Consider the following 19,671-nt stretch of genomic DNA (forward strand, 5'->3'; position numbering starts at 1 on the left):
AATGCATTTGTAACTGGATCCCAGCATCATCCCCCTTACTAGCAGTGATGAGTTATCAATAACAGGGAAACACCCCACCTCACTCAGTGAGCTACATAAGGCAGTAAGCTGCCATTCCCCCAGGATGCTACATATTCTAGAACATTTTCCCAGGGGCATTGGAGACATTTCCAAGAAGTCATTGTGTCACTTTTCTATAAATGGGTGAAAGGTCAGATGCAGCAATTAGTCTCTAATCAAGCCAGAGTGGGCCCAGAGGAGACCTGCATTCCAAAGGCTCCTGGTGCCTCTTCAGTCAAGAAATCAACAGTCATTAAACTTACTTCATTGAATTTCCTACTGTTTTTTTTTCTTTGTTTTGTTTTTCTTTCACAGAGGTATAATTTTAAAACGTCCCCAAACTCATTCTTTAACACCCACTCTCTGCCTCTAAGCTATCTCTCTCTTTTTTATCCCTAGCTTATTCCTGTCAACTTAAAGTGGAAATGGGCCCACTTAGGGGCGACCAACTTCTTATTCTGTACCCTGTTAGTAGGTTATTTATTATACAACTCAACAAGTTGATCCATTTAGAGTGACTGACAACTTGTAATTGTTTAATAAACCAAAATTTACCCAGATATGCATTTAGAACAATCTAATAAGCCACTTGACAAACTGTAACTTTTAACATTAATATAATTGTAGCTGTGTCTGATGTGTTAAAAATAAAGTGTAAAATCTTGAATGTCACTAACGTGAAATCCATGTTATCAAGGCGCTAACTCTATTATGAAGAACTTAAATTTTTGTCTGTGAAATAACGTATTCTCTGAGTCTTCACTTCAGCTTCCAATGGCACAATTTAGGTGTAGGAAATGTTATGATTCTCCCTCACAAATATATTTGAAATTTCCAAAATGTCATGATTTTACCTCAGTATGAATGTAATTAAGTATCAGTGAGGATTCCAGAGATCTTTGATTCCAGAGACTCTTAAAGAGTTTACAAGGAGCAACAAGTCTTTACCATTAAATGTCAGTTCAGCACAATTTATTCCAAAATAATACTATTACTGAATGTGCACTCTCTCTAGGACCTTCTAGAACTGATCTTACCATTCCAGATTTTTTTTTAAGGGAACGAAAATTTAAGATGCTCTGTAAGAATATAACAAGACATAACTATTGCATGAAGTTTCTACTTCAACAAACCTGACTACTCAACTCTTACATGTAAAAACAACCACTTGTTTGAAAGTGAATTTTAACCTCATATCTCTAGTTTTTCCTACTTCCCTCTTGGGCAGATGATTTTAATTTTTTACTTAGAGACTCAAGTAGTGAGTGCAGTCCTTATATATCCTGTGAGTTATTGAATGAAACTTCTCTGAGTACTGTTATTTGTCAGGCACTGTACTGGAGGTTGCAGATTCAAAATGTGATCACGTACAGATCCTTCCCTTAGGAAGCCACACTTCCTTGGTTGTAGGCAAACCTGTAAATACAAGAAGTGCGGTGCCATTGGCGTGATGATAGAAGTTCATGTGGCAGAGAGGCATGAGCTCCCAATAGAGACTTGAAAAGGCTCTATGAAAAATTGTACATTTGATTACTGTTATATCTAATGCAAGTCTCGAAAGATCAGCAGGCATTTTTCAGGTATATGGAGAACCCTGATGCCAAATAGCCAAACAGATGAAACAGCCAACAGTTTTGAAGAACAGCAAATGAAATTCAGTAGGATGGAGAGTCTGTGTTTGGGGGTAATAAGGTAACAGGGACTGGGTGAGAAGATACTGGAGACATAAGCAGGGCCACTAAAGTGGACTTCTTTTTTGACCCAAAGGTTGGCCTTTTCCTGTAGGTGGATAATTTTTTCCTGCACCCAAACCCATTCAAGGGGCTAGTCTCTATCAGTTACAGTAGTTGACAAAATCAGTTGTTTTCCACTGAAGAACAGTGCCTCTCTGAACTCTCCATATTTTCATTAAGAACCCTGAGGGGAAGTCAGTGGAGAAACTAATGAAGATTCCTGAGCACACTAGAAGTGACGTGACCAGAATTGCATTTGTGAAGGTCACATAGTTAGCAATGTGAAGTATTAACAGAAGGAGCCTGGACCTAAAGCCAGAGTCCAGCTAGCAAGTAATTGCAGTTACTCAGCTGAGACATAATCAGAGCCTAACCAAGGGCAGTGGCAGTGAGATGGAGATAGGAGGACCAACCAAAGTCAATGTCAACTCTTGGTTATTTGTTATTATTGGAAACGGGGGGGGGGGGGGGAATCATGGGTGATTTCCAGCCTTTAAGCAAGTAGATGATGATATGATTTACAGAGAGATGCCATACAAATAGGAGTAAGTGTGGAAAGAGAGGCAGTGAGTTCTCTTACTGGACAGATGTCCTTTTTTTTTTTTAAACACATATTCTCAAAGAAAAGTCTAAGCAGTTGGATATGTGAGTCCAGAGCTTACGAAGGATATCTTAGCTGAACAAGTAGACTGGAGACAGCCACATAGAGAAGTAGGTAGGCAGTGGGTAACAAGCCTGGCTACTCAACTTTTACATGTAGGAACAACCACTTGTCTGAAAGTGAATTTTAACTTCATATCTCCAGTTTTTCCCACTCCCTCTTGGGCAGATGATTTTAATTTCTTAGAGACTCTGGTTGTGAGCGGAGTTCTTACGTATCCTGTTAATCATTGAAGGAACCTTCTCTGAGTACTATTGTATGTCAGGCACTGTACTGGAGGTTGCTGAAGGAGTAGGTGGGTGCGATTGTCCAGGGAGATTGTATACACTCAGAAGATCAGAGTGTACCCTTGCTTCAGGTGAGACACACGGGCTGAGAGAGCTTAGCCGACGTCTGTTGGGATGCCCCTTGACTATACGAAGTGTAGTTACATGGAGACTTGGTTTCTCAGCCAGCTCATCCAAGTTAATGGGCCACTGCCATCTTTCAGTAGACTTTCTGTGAGTGCCTCTTGCCAAATTAACACTCACTCCTCTACTTCTTTGATTCATTTTCCTCCTAAATCTTGTTCACCTTCCCATCCATGTTTTGAAATCCATGTTTATGTCCACACCTTCCTGTGTCATCCAGGCCTTTCATGTGCTCATACTGATGGAGCAGTCGCTTTGCTGCCTTTCCCTGCTCACTTGTCACCAACCCAGAGCATGGCTAAAATAGCACCTCTTCTATCATCCCTGCCCCGCTCCTGAACTCACTAAGAATCCTCTTTAGCCAGTTGCACTGAATTGCACTAAAGATGCCTACCTATCTGTTACTTCTGCATTTCCTTCCACCCACCTGTGTTTCACTGCTTCTTCACCCAGATCATCTCCCCTCCCATGGTGTGCTTTTTCACTGACCTTTTTTCCCCCGCAAATCCCAGGTCCACTTTATTCTAGATTTTACTGCTATTTAATCAATAGCAGTTAGGTGTTACATGGAATTTAAAGTTTCTATTTTTAATGCTGCCCACACATAGCACATTCTGTTGTATGTCATCCTTCCTTTTTCGTTGTTCTCCTTACAGTATGCTTTGTTTTCCACTCTTGCATAGTCTTAATTCATTAAAAGTTCTCTGTAGACAGTTGCCGTGGCATACGCCTGACATCCCAGCAGCTTGGGAGTCTGGAGGCAGGAGAATCTCGAGTTCAAAGCCAGTCTCAGTAACTGAGCGAGACCCCAGCAACTTAGTGAGACACTGTCTCTAAATAAAATATAAAAAGGGGACGTGGCTCAGTTCTTGAGTGCCTCTGGGTTCAATTCCTAGCACCAAAAAAAAAAAAAAAAAAAAAGTTCTCTCTGTACAAGTTATATACTATATATAGGCTTTAAAAAAAGATGATTAACAAAAAAAATGGAACAATAATAATATAGACTTTTATTTTTTACTATGACAGATTGATATAAGAATCTTGAAAATTAAATATATTAGTTAAAGCATTTAAAACACCTTTTGAAACATATTACTGGGTTGCCAAAAAAGGGAGGAAAAAAAGAACTCCAAAGCTGATTCTCCTGTAGATAACTGCTAAAACCTGATAATCCTTGTCTTCTGTGTTATGAGTGTACAGGGTTTGGATAAGTCTGAGGCCTACAGCTTAATACAGAATCTCTTAGAAGACTACCCATCCTCTCTATAGATTCCTGTATAAAGCCACACCTTCTGTGTAGTGGTAGGTTTCCTTTAAAGTAATAAACAAAACCCAGTGCTATATCAAGGAAATTTTGCTTTGGCACTGGGAAGAGGTGAAAAACATATCCCCTGTGATTTCTTAACCAGAAACTGTTTCTTTTATGAGTGTTCAAAATGCATTTTTACCATTTGATTGCCCTAAAACCCTTATTCCAATAATTTATTTTAAAGTGGCCTTGGGTTATTTATGCCTAGTAAATTGGACAGAAGCAAAGGAAAATCCAGAGTCCAGTTAGCAAATAATTGCAGTTACTCAGTTGAGACATGTGTGGATGGGAATAATAGCATAAATTCAGACCTTAGAAAATTGCCAAAGTTATAATTCCAAAGAACATGAGCTCATGAGCAAAAATCACAAAACACGCAAGGAAATGAGGCACCGTGAGCAAGAACTAATAGAATAGAATCCTAATCTTGTTGGATTATAATGTTGCCTTATTTTATAATTTTATTATTAATAAGAATGTGCTTATTTTTTATTTTTGGTACCTCTTGTGTGAATTGTCTGTTTTTAACTTTTGTTGATATTTTTCCATTAGATTTCTCATCACTTTTTCTCTTCCACTTATACTTTTTCTTCTTTTTTTCTAGCATTATTTTGAATCCATTCTTTCCATAATATGTATCTTTCCACAGGATTCCACAAAGGTAAGAAGGTATGATCAATGTGAGGGATATGTGTATTTTCACAAGTGTTTTAGGATTTTAGATGAGTCTTATGTATCAGTTTACGGTTGTTAAAAACTAGCATTGAGGTAGAAGTACGAAGACGAAACTTAGTTCAAACCTTATTCTGCTATGTTGTAGTTTGGTGATTTGGAGTAAGTTTATGTTTTTCTGTGTTTATTTTTTTATCTGGTGAGAAAAAATACAGAGAGCGTATAGGTACATAAACATACTAAAAATATTCATAGGTGTTCAGTATATATTATCTGCCTTGAATAACTAACCAATGATAAATCCAATATATATTGGTGATTACGAGTATGAACCAGATGGTAAACCAGAGCTCTTGAGGTAAACATTGTCTTTTGGAAATGAGAAGTGTGAATAAAACATGAATGTAGTCATGAAGCAGATCAGCAGTTCAGGTTAAGGGAGAGAAGAAGGAAGGAATCAGTCATATCCTGGTATCTTAAGTTACCCCTAGAAGAGTAGAGATCTTTGATTTTGCTTTTAAAATTTCATTATTTTAATATGGATTCTATAATATACATGATATGTAAAATTTTTGAAGCATAATAATAGACCTGTATCTAGCATTCAAATTACCAGTATTTATCCACATTTTTTATTACTACATTATAACTGTAATGATGGGATTTGTTGTCACATATTCATACATGCTCACTGCACATAGTATAATTTGGCCAGTGTCACCCCCCCAGCACTTCCCCCCTCCCTCCTCACCTTCCACCCCTTGGTCCCTTTCCCCTACTGATCTTCTTTTGATTTCCATGAGATCCACCTCCACCTTTCCTTTCCTTTGGTCTCTTTAGTTTCCACATACGAAAGAAAACATAAGACCCTTGACCTCCTGAGTTTGACTTATTTCACTTAACATAATGGTCTCTAGTTCCATCCATTTTTCTGCAAATGACATAATTTCATATTTTTTATGGTTGGATAAAACTCCATTGTGTATATATATGCCACATTTTCTTTATCCATTCATCCATTGATGGACGTGATGGACACCTTGGCTGATTTCATAGTTTGGCTTGTGAATGGTACTGCTGTAAGCATGGATATGCATGTATCTCTGTAGTGATGACTTTAATTCTTCAGGATAAATACTGAGGAGTGGGATAGCTGGGTCACATGATGGTTCCATGCCTAGTGTTTTGAGGAGCCTCCATACAGATTTCCATAGTGGTTGTACATAGTGGTTTACAATCCCATCAACAGTGCAAAATCTGTCCTTTTTCTCCTTGTCCTCTCCAGCATTTATTATTATTTGAATTCTTGTTGACTGCCATTCTGACAGGTGTGATATAAAAATCTCACTGTTGTTTTGTGGTATCAGTATTTTTAAGCCACTTTTGTGCTCCTTTCCTTTCCTATTCTGCCTCCTTTTCCAAAGGTAATCAAGATTCTGAATTTTTCTCATCACCTCATTACCTTATTTAAAATAGTTTTATTGTATATGTGTATATTCCTAAATAATATATTGTTTACCTTTGATTAAGACTTTATAAAAATTTCATCATACTGTATATAGTTTAAAGGGACTTGATTTTTTTTACTCAATATTGTTTATAAAATTTATATTATTGGTTTTAGCTCTAGTACTTTTTTCTTATTATTTATCTACCTATTTATTGTATTTATTTATTTTACTTACTTAACATATTTATTTTGGTAAGGTTGGAACCCAGAGCCTTGCAAATACTAAGAATGTGCTCTACTATTGAGCTATACCCAAGTTTCTAAATTTTTATTATTATTCAATGGGTGTGACTACTACTACATTTATTTAAAGTTCTTATAAAGAAAGTTTAGGTTATTTGCACTTTTTTTGCTGTTAGAGGCTATGCAGCTATGAATGTTCCTGGATATTCATGCACACATCTACAAACACTCACAGCAAACACTCTTCAGAATTTGTGCTCTGACTGTTATAGTGGGTTGTAGAGTATATGCATAAACTGCTTTCAAAGTTAATGTTGAATAGTTTTCTAAAGTGTTTACAAGTTCATTTGCTTATCAGTGCTGTATAAAAGTTTTGGAGTCTTTCAAAAAAACTGAGTTAGAAACTTTCACTCTTGAGCCAACTTCTTAAGTACTTTTTTAAATTTTTAGATATACATGACAGTAAACTGTCTTTTGACATATATACATGGAGTATAAATTATTCTAATTAGAATCCCATTCTTGCAGTTATACATGATGTGGAGTTTACTGGTCATGTATTCGTATATGAACATAGGAAAATTATGTCTGATTCATCCTACTGTCTTTCCTTTTCCCACCCTTTCTTCCCTTCATTCTCCTTTGTCTAACTCACTGAACTTCTAGTCTTCCTTCCCCCACTTATTGTGTGTTAGTATACACATATCAGACATTCTGCCTTTGATCTGGGGAGATTGGCTTATTTCACTTAGCATGATAGTCTCCAGTTTCATTCATGTCCTGGTAATATGCCATAATTTCATTCTTCTTTATGGTTGAGTAATATTCCATCATGTATGTAAGTATGTATGTATGTATGAATATATATGAAAAAATATATCACATTTTCTTTATTCATCTGTTGAAGGGCAACTAGGTTGTTCCATAGCTTAGATATTATGAATTGACCTGCTATAACATTGATATGGCTGCATCGCTGTAGTATGCTCATTTTAAGTCCTTTGGATATATACCAGAGTGAGATAACTGGGTCAAATGGTGGTTCCATTCCAAGTTTTCTAAGGAATCTCCATACTGCTTTCCATAGTGGTTGAACCAATTTGCAGTCCCACCAGCAATATTCGAGTATACCTTTTTCCTCACATCTTCATTAATATTTATTGAAGAATACAAGAATACTTGTATTCTTGATAATTGTGATTTTGACTCAAGTGAGATAGGATCTCAGTGTAGTTTTAATTTGTATTTCTCTAATTGCTAAAGATGTTGAACAATTTTTCATATACTTGTTGACTATTCATATTTCTTCTTCTGTGAAGTGCCTGTTTAGTTTCTTAGCCCATTTATTGATTGGGTTATTTGTTTCTTTTTTTTTTTTTTTTTGAGTTCTTTGTATATCCTGGAGATTAATGCTTGATCTGAGGTGCAGGTGGCAAAGATTTTCTCTCATTTTGTAGGCTCTCTGTTCACGTTCTTTGTTGTTTCCTTTGCTATGAAGGAGCTTTTTAGTTGGATACCATCCCATTTATTAATTGTTAATTTTACTTCTTGTGCCCTTAGGAGCCTTGTTGAGGAAGCCAGTTCTTAAGCCAACATATTGGAGAGTTGGGCCTATAAAACTTCTAGAACTTATAAACAAATTCAGCAAAGTAACAGGATATAAAATTTTTAACACCCATAAATCAATTGTGCTCCTATACACCAATATGAATCAGCTGAAAGAGAAATTAGAAAAACTATCCCATTCATAATAGCCTTAAAAATAAATAAATTTATAAATAAATAAATTAATTAAATACTTGGGAATCAGTCTAACAAAAAAAGCAAAAGACCTCTTCAGCTATTTTTATAATCCAAAAGATTTTTGTATTTAATACTACTAGTTGCCTCTTCCTGTGAACCATTTCCACCTCCTGCTTTGGTTTTTCTACTCCTATTTTTGAGTGAAAAGTTTGAGGACACTGTATTTTCTTTCTTGTTTGCTTCCTTTCCTTTCCCTTCTCATCTTGTCCCTCTGATCCCCTCCTTCCTTTCCTGGACTGGAGATTGAACCCAGAGGTGCTCTACTAATGAGCTACATCCCCAGCCCTTTTTATTCTTTATTTTTAGACAGGATCTCACTGATTTGCATAGGCTGGCCTTAAACTTGTGATCCTCCTGTCTCAGCCTTCTGAGTAGCTGGGAAAGGACATTATGTTTGCGTGGGGAGGGGGAAAAAAAGTTTGGTTCATAAAAACCTAAGAAGTACTTTGAAAATTTTTTGATATTTTAATAATTATATTGTTTTACCTGACAAGATGTATGTTTAAAACAAAATAAAGGCTTTCTTGTTCCTCCATTTAACTCTTTTAAAAAATAAAAAACTTGAAAAAATTTGTATGTATGCAAACTGGAAGAAAGAAGGAACACATAGGACTAGATTGGTAGAAATAGGGATTTTTTTCTTTAATACAATAAATGAAAACTGAGAGAAAATGAGAAAATGTTGATATGCTTTATTTAACAGAGACATCCATTTGCAATGTGGTAACAGGAACAGAAAAATTTTGACTTTGGGCTGGGGATGTGGCTCAAGCGGTAGCGCGCTCACCTGGCATGCGTGCGGCCTGGGTTCGATCCTCAGCACCACATACAAACAAAGATGTTGTGTCCGCCGATAACTAAAAAATAAAATATTTAAAAAAAAAAAAAGAAAAATTTTGACGTTACCTTGATCACATTCCAAATTAATCCACGTGTTGGAACATTTTTTCAGTGTAACCTCTGATCTCCAATGTTGAACATTTTACTTTGATTTTGCATCCTCTTTTATTTCTCTACTACTCTATACAATTACCTATGAGGATACCAGCACGTTTTCCTTTGTATTAAAAAAGATAAGAAACTATTGAAAGCAGAAAAAGAGGGAAGGACAGCCACACAGATTGCCAAGTAGATAAATTCACCTAGAGTGATTGCCTTTGTCATTCTCATCAAATGCAGGTGGGACAACACACATATTCATGAACCCACTGGAAAGTCACATCCCTCAGAAAGTTTTCAACTATTAATAGTGTTTTCATTTATTTCAGTTGTTTGTTTTGGGGGCCTTTTCAAACCACTATTAGTTTATTCTTCCTAATAATGAATGTCTGAGAAATGCTTGTGATAGATACAGCGTAGTCCAAAAGTTGAAGTTCATTAATAATTGGAATGTTGTGGAGTATGAAGTAATGAATACTAATTACTCCTTTCATGTCTGACAGCTCCCTATGGACCAATACATCAGCCCAGACTTTAATTTGGTTCGAGTAATGGTTTCATCAATAGCACATTAAATCTGTGTTTGAGAAGATATACAGTTGAACCTGACCCACACAGTAGATACCTCTGTTATAAAATGGCCAGAGGCTGACAACAGCTGGGTAATTACAAATAATTAAATCCACCAAACTCCAGACAATCCTAATTTTAAATAAAATCTCGTATCAATTGACAGAAAACATATCTGGGAAGATTTATCAATATGTACTTTTTCCAAAGCAAATTTACTAGTTTACATGTTAGAGAAGTGCTGATCTATGAGGCATCTTTATAAAACTATCTCTCTTCAATCTTGCAAATCTCCCCAAATATTACTAAAGTCATTTTCAATCTTTAATCTTAACTGCAATAACCTTACCTCAAGATGAATTTCACTAATTTCCGGGAATATTAATAATTTTAAAAAGATATTTTCAAACTGTCTTTAATGTTCCCATAATTGCTCTTTGAACAATGGTCTTTAAATAGTATGTCCTAGAAAGATACTTAAAATTGACCAGTAGAAATATTAGCTATTTTATATCAGTTTTCATTTTCATAGAAATAATACAGTAAAAAGGAGACAACATTTTACATTTATTTTAAAATGATTAGTTTTCCTGAAAGTTGTGTTAAGATGAGTAAGAAGAATTGCTTTGAGTGAACAAGTTTCCAGTTTGTTAAATATTACCATGTTGCTGTTGTTGGGGTTGATGTTATAGGATTTGACGATTGATTGTGAATCTGTTTGAATTAGGTCTTGAGTAGGACTAAAGATAGAACAAGTTAAGTTAAATCCCACACTGTGGTGGGATGCCCTGTCTGTCTTGAACTGGAAACTTAGGAAGTTAAAATCAACTCCAGAGATATATAGTTCTCTCATTATGTCCCTTTGGATAAGAATAGTTTCATTTGTAAGTTTGTTTGTGTCCATGTATAATCGAAGTTAGCATTCTAGTCTCTCCTACTTATAAATTAAAAATAAAGTTTTATTGCCAAAAGAATAAATAAACCAACAGCCTTTCTATTGCTAAATTCAGTCCAGGGTTTTTTTTGTTTGTTTGTTGTTTTTAAGTGTGACATTCAGGATTTACAGATAGTGCATTCTCACACTCACAGTGGTCTTTCCAGTAATTGTTAGACTTCATCTGAAAATAAATACCAACCCAGCTTGCAGGTAAAGAACCTTGGAATTTTTTCTTCAAAAAAAGCAATCTTTGAACAATAACATCAATGGAACCAGAATTTCTTTTGGTACCAAACTACGTATTTAAATACAGTTGTAGTGAAGTGTGTGTGCCCGTGCACCTGTGAGTATCTAAAGGGAAGTAATTTGATTTTCTTTTTCTGCTCTCCTTTCCTCTCTACAATGTTCTCTGGAGTTCTGAAACATCAATCTTATTTTTTTTTCTTTTTAAAATTCTAATTGAAGTTTGCTTTTATCTTAGAGGGACATGTTGGTTATATTAACCGTGTGAAGCAGCAAGACAATTAACTCATTTCTATTCAGGACTCCTTTCCTTCCTTTCCTTGAATGTCTTGCCAGCTGTGCGGCTTTCAGCCAAATTTTCCTGAGGAAAGGGGTTTGACCAACTCGCACAGCCCTTCCTGCTGGGTTGCTAAGTTACCACTCCCTCTTGCCGTTTGCTACACCTGATCTTTCTGGCTGCACACCCAGCCATAGCTGTAGGAGCTCACAAGTCTAACCTAGAAGCTTTTAATTTTAAACAGCAGGACATGCAGTAAGGCTTTTAGATGTTCATTGAAAAGTTGATTTCTTCTCTGGAGTGTTTTTTTATTTCCTCCAATGAGTGGAACTATGTTATTTATTTATCTTAACACCCACCTACTATCTCTTTACCTTGACAAAATGCCTCTGATGGGGCCACCAGAATGGAATTCCTCATATTTAGAGAACATGGTAGCTATCCGAAGAATCTAACTTAGGGGGAGGACCTTCCATATAATAGTTCACTAACTTAAGGAGATTTCCCTTCAAGCCCCAAATTTTATGAATCTTTATAAAACATTCCTATTGTAGCCATTTGTAGTAAGTACACTGATCAGTCACAGCAGTCTTTATCCTAAATAGAATATGTTGTTTTCCATTTTTTGGTTTCTAGACCCAGTAAAAAATAATGATGACTTTATTCTGGTCCTTAGAATATGTGATCCATAGAGAAATTCATTTGGGTTTTTATGACCCAAAACTGATGGCATTTTTAACAATCGCTACACCAAATCTGAAGAACAGTTTTAATAAAAGTAAGAGAGACTTTTTTAGTTTCCAGATATACAATCTAGAAATAAGAATTCCAGACTAGAATCTCCCATTTCTGATTCTCATCTTTGTTATACCAATGCTGCTTCTACCAGGTCACAGGAATTCTGGTTTTCTTGAAACTCTGATTAAGGGAGCCAGTGTTAGTCTGTCACAGAAGAGCTGTGAGAATTCACCAAGAAATCATTTCCATGTGGTTTCAAAGTAGTTTTCGTATCTTTCACAACAGTAATGACCTTCCATGACTTGAAATTAATTATTTATTAAGTCACTTGATCCCAGAACACTTTTTGACTAAATTTTGAATAAACTCTGAAAGGATCTTTATATTTCCAGTATATATGATTTTTATGCAAGTCTAACATACAAATTGTGAATTTCTGCTTAATATGGATTTGCAGATGATTGTTAGGATGAAATAACTCATTCATTCTGCTAACTGGTGAGCATTCTAACACAGTTAAAATATAAACTTTTATATAAATTGAATGATTTTCTTTAAAAGTTTTATGAATTAATTCACATTAAAAATATATTGGCCAGAAATCATAGATCTTAGGATTGGGCACAATCTTTGCTAGTCTCATAAACAAGGGCAGAATTTCTAACCAAAGATCATGAGGGAGGCGGGGGCTGTAGCTCAGTAGTAATGTGCTTGCCACTCTCATGTGAGGTACTGGGTTTGATCCTCAGCACTACATAAAAATAAATAAATAAAGGTATTATATCCATCTATAAGTTAAAAAGCTTTAAAAAAAAAAAAAGATTAGGAGGGCATGTGCTCTGAGCTGTGCCTATTTTTTCTCTTGCAACCATAGATTGGTTCTGAGTCAATACCCTCTTGCAATTGACAGGTCATGCAGGTTAACCAAGACTGACATTACAGAATGTCAGAGGAAATTAACTGGCATTGCAATGCTGTGAAATAAACTTTTTACTACGAGTCTAGAGGCCCGGGTTCTAGTCCCAGCTCTGCCACTAAGTGATGTGACCTTGGACAAGTCATAAACTCTTTGGAATTTATGATTTATTTATTTGGGTCCATTAAAAAAAAACTGAACAATCTCCAGGGGTCCTGCTTGCTCTAAAATATCAGCTCTGCTAGGTGAAACAGAATGTTTTAACTTATCCCACATCCTAGTCATCTAGGCAAGCTCACTCCTTGAGACAGATGAATAAATACCCTGAGGGAGCAGCTGCACCCACATGGAGAGATTCTGCCCCCACTTGATTCTCACTGTGATGCAGTGAGAGGGTCCGTGTGTCCTGCTCCTGGCTGCAGTGGGGCTGGAAAATGGACTAAGAACATTTGCTTTAAGAAAGTAACCCCACTTTCCAGCTCTGTTGCTGTTCTCACCTGCTATTTCTCCTCATTGGCGTTCAGAGCTCATGTCTTCCTTCCCTGCTTAAAAGTCAACCTCTGCGTTAGTGTCTTTCACAGAAACAACAAAGTGATTCTGTTTGCTTTTCCCACCCCTATGGTTAACTCCATTGTTTTTTGGACCCTTCAACTCATGAGAGAGCATTAACAGTCTGTTTAATTTTCCCAGATAGGAGATTAACCAAAAATTAACCTAGCAGCAGTGATAAAACCCACTGAGTCATTATGTAATTTTTGCCTTTCATAGACCATAAACACCCCAATTGAGGATAATTTACTGTCCCTGGGAAATCTAAAGCTATCAAATACTGTTTCCAAGCAAGATGTAAAACCCAATTTTTATGGGCAGGCATTCTGCTTTTCCATAGCAGAGTTCTCCCGCATCCTCCCATTAACTCTGTCTGTTCACAGAGAAAATCAGACCTATCAAAGCAGATGTTTTCTGATTCTCAAACTGGGGTTTTTGAATGCCTCAGAGAATATGTAGGTGTGAAAGGGATACCCTGCAATGAAATCATCTGGGGTGTCTTCCAGAACATTTCTTTAACTTAGATGTTTTGGTTCAATTTTTAATCAGTTAAAACTTGACCTGTGGGACTGGGTTGTGGCTCAGTGATAGAATGCTTACCTCAAACGTATGAGGCCCTGGGTTCAATCCTCAGCACCACATATAAATAAACAAGTAAAATAAAGGTATTGTATCCATCTACAACTAAAAAATATATATTTAAAAACTTCACCTGTACCCTCTGGTACTGACATGGTCAGTATCCATGCTCCATGTTGAACATTCTCAAGTTTTATTTTGTTCTTAGAAGTTTGATGAGGGGAACTAGTTATGCACAGTGGCTGGTGGAGAAAATTAGCTATTATTGCTTTGAGACGATATTAACTCAGACTACTAACTAATATGGTACTCTAGAGAAGCCATGAGCCAACCATCTGTCATGTGACTCATGAGCTAAGATTGATATTTAAAGGGTTATAAGCAACAGGAATATATGACAAATGTATATGAACTAAGCCCAGAATATTTACTCTCTACCTTTTTCAACAAAAGTTCATCAGCCCCTGCTCTAGAGGGGATTTCTTACTTAACCTCCTCCAGGATAATATCCCTTATCCAAAATCCTGGGAACTAGAAGTCTTTCAGATTTTGTCTGTTTGTTTGTTTTTTATGGATTTTGGTATATTTGAATATACATGATGAGATATCTTGGGGATGTGACCCAAGAGTCTAAACACAAACTTCATTTGTTTCATGTACACTTTATACACATAGACTGAAGGTGATTTTATACAATATTTTTCGTGCGCCTGCATTTTGACTGTGACCCATCACATAAAGTCAAGTGTGCGATTTTTCACTTGTGCATCATGGTGGTGTCAAAAAGTTTCAAGCTGGGTGTGGTGGTGCACACCTGTAATCACAGCAGCTCCAGAGGCTGAGGCAGGAGTACCACAAGTTCAAAGCCAGCCTCAGCAATAGTGAAGTGCTAAGCAACTCGGTGAGACCCTGTCTCTACATAAAATACAAAATAGGGCTGGGGATGTGGCTCAGTGATGGAGTTCCCCTGAGTTTAATCCCCAGTACCAAAAAAAAGTTTCAGGTTTTGGATTTTTCACTGTAGGGATGCACAGCCTGTACTTTCAACAGTAAGTCATCTTATGCGTCATTTGTTTTAATTCTTATGCACACAAGAACATGCACACACACCATGCATATCTCAAAATCAATTGGACTTCCTAATCCTATCTGGTGAGGAGTCTCCTAGTACAAAATAATAAAAATTCTAGTCTTAATTTAGTCATTGTTCTTCCTTTAAATTTAAGATGCTAAAGCATAAAAATAATTACATTCTGTTTTCATCTGGGGATATAGGTTAGTGGTTAAAACACAAAGTTTATGAAATAAGAATTTAAACCTGGTGAAAACTCTCCAGTGAGTGAAGGAACATTCAAACAAGCTGACACCATAGAAGGTTGTAACAGGCATGGCATTTCTCTGAGACTCTCCACCAGGGAGGAATGAATTCGATCCAAGATGGAGTGGAAGTCAGAAATTGCAGAATTTACACAGAGGTGTAAGTACAGGCTTTATTGTGGAGACTCAAATGAATTTAAACTTTGGTGTCTCTCATATGTAAAGTTCCAGGCAGTAATTACATAAGACCTTTACTCTTAAAGTTTCATTTAAAAGCCAGTTGTTCATGGTTAAGAGTAACACATGGGACAGTGCTAGCAAAGATTTCCTCGAAGCTACTTGTGAGATCAATTTTGGAAATATTTGGAAAGGAAAACTCAAATTTTGATGATGCTCTCCACGACAGACATGGTTAAATATGTTGTCAAAAAGAGGCAGATTCACTAAGAAAAAAATGTCCTTTTCAAAAAAAGATCATGCTGTGGCACACCTCATAACTCTCAGAGGATAAGCACAAACCTCTGAGAAACTATAATTGGTGTCGTTACTGACCTTACAGATCGAATCAAGTCCAAAAGATAATGATTTGGCCTTTAAGTATATTTTTGGAGTTGGACAGCCATCAGCACAATATGTTAGAATTGTCCTAAGCAACTACTGATCTGCTTTCTGTCACTATTGATTTACCTGTTCTGGACATTTCCTCTAAAAGGATTCACAATGCTCTTTTATGACTGGTTTTATGACTTGGCGTAATGTTTTGAAAATTCATCCATGTTATAGCATACAGTATCCGTGAATTCACATCTGTGGGTGTGGTGGACCAACTTAAGAGACTTATGCATCCTTAGATTTTGGTAGTCACAGGTGGTCCTAGAACTAATCCTCTGAGGGTACTGATGTCCAACATGTATATCAGTATTTCATTCCTTTTTATGGCCAAATAGCATCCCATGGATTAGATATGCCCATAGTGTTTATCCCATTCAAGTTGTTTTTACCTTTTGCTATTATGGATAACGCTGCTATGAACATTCATATGCAAATTTTGTGTTGACATACATTTTGAATTCTTTTTTAAAAAATTTTTCTTTAGTTGTAGATGAACACAATGACTTTTTATGTGGTGCTGAGGAAAAACCCAGTGCCTCACATATGCTAGGTGAGCACTCTATCCCTGAGCCAAAACACCAGCCCATACATTTTCAATTCTTTTGGGTATGTACCCAGAAATGGAATTGCTGAAATGATTCAGGGAATTGCCAAATTGTTTTCCAGTGTTTGTGCAGTTTTACATTCCCACCAGCTACCTGTGCAAGGGTTCCAACTGCTCCTTATTTTTGCCAGCACTTTCTATCATTTGATTATAGTCATTCCAGTAGGTGAGAAGTGGTACCTTGCTATGGCTTTGATTTGCATTTCACTAATAACTAATGTTAAGAACCTTTCCATGTTCCGTTGGCCATTTATACATCTCAATGGGGAAAAGTCTATTCTACTCTTTTGCTTATCTTTTAATTGGTCAGATCTTTGGTCTTTGTATTCCTGTCACATTGTAGGAATTTGATACATATGAATAAATAAAATAAAAAAATGAATAAATCAATATATAAAAAATAATATATTGCCTATCATGAGAAAGTAAGAAACAGTTTTTGTGAGAGCAGAGACCATGCTTGTCTTGATAATAGTTATATGTCCTGTGCCTGGAAGACTCTGACAGCCTGGAGTGGTGTAGGTGTTAAGTCACTGTTAACTGGATGTTTTTGGTAATGTGTTTCATGATAACAGAAATAACAGAATAAATTATCAGACATACGATTATTTTAATGAGCATGACATCAACCAGAAAATACGTAGAAACAGGTGAACAGATGGTATCAGATTAGTGTTCTAGAAAATAGGGACTCAGGGCCACCATGCTGATGGATAAACTAGCAGTCCTGCCTGGTCCACTTACTATACTTGATCTCTGGTTCATTCACTTCTTATTGTTCTCAGTATGTATTTTTAACAATGATGTCAATACTCATCTTTTTTAACATTGTCCTTTTTTCAAAAGGAAAATGCATAATACACAGATATATTTTAGCTTTAGTCAGAAGTGGGTTGCAAGCTGAATCGCTCATTTTCTTCCTGGAAAAGAATTAAATGATAGGATGGCAGGAAAAAAAAATCCAAAACTAGATAAAGTAAATGAATGCACCTTTGAACTTAAAGAAGATTGTCAGAGTGGCTTATTTGGTGGCCTCTTTTTCAAGCTCATACAATCAACAGTTGTGATGTTTTCTGTTGTAAGATCACTCTGCAATGAAAAAAATCTGACCGTTGGGTAAAAAAAGATATTAGGTCATGAGTTTGATCCATCCTTTGAAATTCTTTTGGGGGGTGAGTTGCTGGAGATTGAACCTTTGAAATTCTTAATTCCTATTCAGATGGTTAAAGCTTTGCTGGTTTAAAAACATAATTTTTATAATGTATACACATTAAAGCAAGTTGTTTCATAAAAACTTCTCTGAACAAATAGAGTAGCCAATACATGGAGGCACTTTCCTTACAAAAGATTTGATCTATAAGGCACAATTATAAAATATCTACCAATAACAACCTAAAATATAACTGTATTTTAGCATTCTGAGTATCTCTCCTCAAATTAAGAACTAAATGTTGCAATTAAGTGCTGAACCTGTCTCTTCTTTTGAGTACACTCAATTTTCCAAAGTTGATAAATTTAGTGAAATAGCACTTCACTTGCAAGCCAATGAGACAGGTTGTAAATATTTTTTCTCAGATTATTTAGATTATATTTTTAATTTAAAATAATATGAGATTAGAATAGTATTTTGTCATTATAACATCTCTACAATCAAAATGGTTTATAAACTTAATAGGGAGGAATCCAAATTGATATGAACATTTAAGAAAAAGAAGAGTGAATGCTCCTTATTTTAACCAGGCTCCCGTGAACCTTATGTGAACTTCCATCCCAGGCTACTTTTGCAGAAAAGTTTGAGAAGTTCAGTTTTCATGAATTTTGTTTTCTCTGAAGCATGAATTGAAAAGCTCCCCATCTACTAGTTCTTATAGCAGGTTCCTAGCAGGAAAGAAAATGAAAAAGTCCAAAAATATCAGAAAATAATTTCAAGTATATATTTACTTTTAATAATTTAAGAAAAATAACATTAATACATTTATAATGTGTATATGAGCATGTATATTTTAATATTTTATAAAATAAAAAAGATTTCACATACTTTTTAAGTATTTTTTAGTTGTATAAATGAACACAATATCTTTGTTAATTTATTTTTATGTGATGCTGAGGATCTAACCCAAGCACTCTGGGAGCTATAGCCCCAGCCCAGATTTTATATATTATTTAACAATATACTTAAGTATAAATATCACATCAATATATTTAATATCAACAATATACTTTAATATCAATATACTTAATACATAGATGTCACATCAACACACATGTACATATTTTATCCTTAAAGAATAGCAATGTTTAACATATTTTTTATTTGTCTTGTTTTGGGGATTGAACTTAGGGGTGCTTTACCACTCAGTTCCATCCCAGTTCTTTTTTGAAATAGGTCTGACTAAGTTACAGAGGCTGACCTCAGACTTGCGATCCTTTGCCTCAGCCTCCCTAGTCTCTGGGATTATAAGTGTATACCACCATGCCTGGCTTTAATATAATTTTAATCATAGAAAGTATAATGAAACTAACATTTACTCTTAAAGATTTTCTGTAAGATTGATGGTATTTACAGTGCCAAGAGGTGAATGTTATTATTGTTACCATTTCACATCAGAGGAAAAATAATCACACAGGGATTTGGTAGGTAATTCCTATTCTTCCTATTAAAAGAGAGAGAGAGAGAGAGAGAGAGAGAGAGAGAGAAGCTGAAAAATCCCAAATCACCTGGTCTTCTGGCCTAGGTATGTTGTCAAAATGCAGCAGTGGAATGGCATTCCAGTGACAGCAATGGTTCATGACTCTTCTGAATGTCTGTATTTTGTCTCCTTTAGGTATATAAGGATTGGAGATAAGGAATGTGAATTCAACAAGAACTTTCGCCTTATCCTTCACACAAAACTGGCAAATCCTCACTATAAGCCAGAATTACAAGCTCAGACAACCCTCCTCAATTTCACAGTTACAGAAGATGGTCTTGAAGCCCAGCTGCTGGCAGAGGTAGTCAGTATTGAAAGGCCAGATTTGGAAAAACTCAAGGTAAAAATTATTAGATCAT

At 35.8% G+C, this 19,671-nt stretch overlaps 1 protein-coding gene across 5 annotated transcripts in view; it reads left to right on the plus strand.

Annotated features, from left to right (window-relative positions):
* The window catches only part of Dnah11 (dynein axonemal heavy chain 11), a 331,880-nt gene that overhangs the window by 258,609 nt on the left and 53,600 nt on the right, over nucleotides 1-19,671 (plus strand). For all 5 annotated transcript variants that reach the window (XR_009228549.1, XM_046463517.2, XM_058585343.1 and 2 more), the window contains one exon: nucleotides 19,448-19,652. Coding sequence is in view for 4 of the 5 variants with exons in the window: in XM_046463517.2 (XP_046319473.1) it covers nucleotides 19,448-19,652 (205 nt within the window). In the remaining variant the exon portion in view is untranslated. The remainder of the gene's footprint in view (nucleotides 1-19,447; nucleotides 19,653-19,671) is intronic.

This window comes from Marmota monax, unplaced genomic scaffold (genome assembly GCF_021218885.2).
Source record: "Marmota monax isolate L192 unplaced genomic scaffold, Marmota_monax_Labrador192_F-V1.1 WCK01_AAM20220418_F8-fsc00057, whole genome shotgun sequence".
Lineage (NCBI taxonomy): Eukaryota > Metazoa > Chordata > Mammalia > Rodentia > Sciuridae > Marmota > Marmota monax.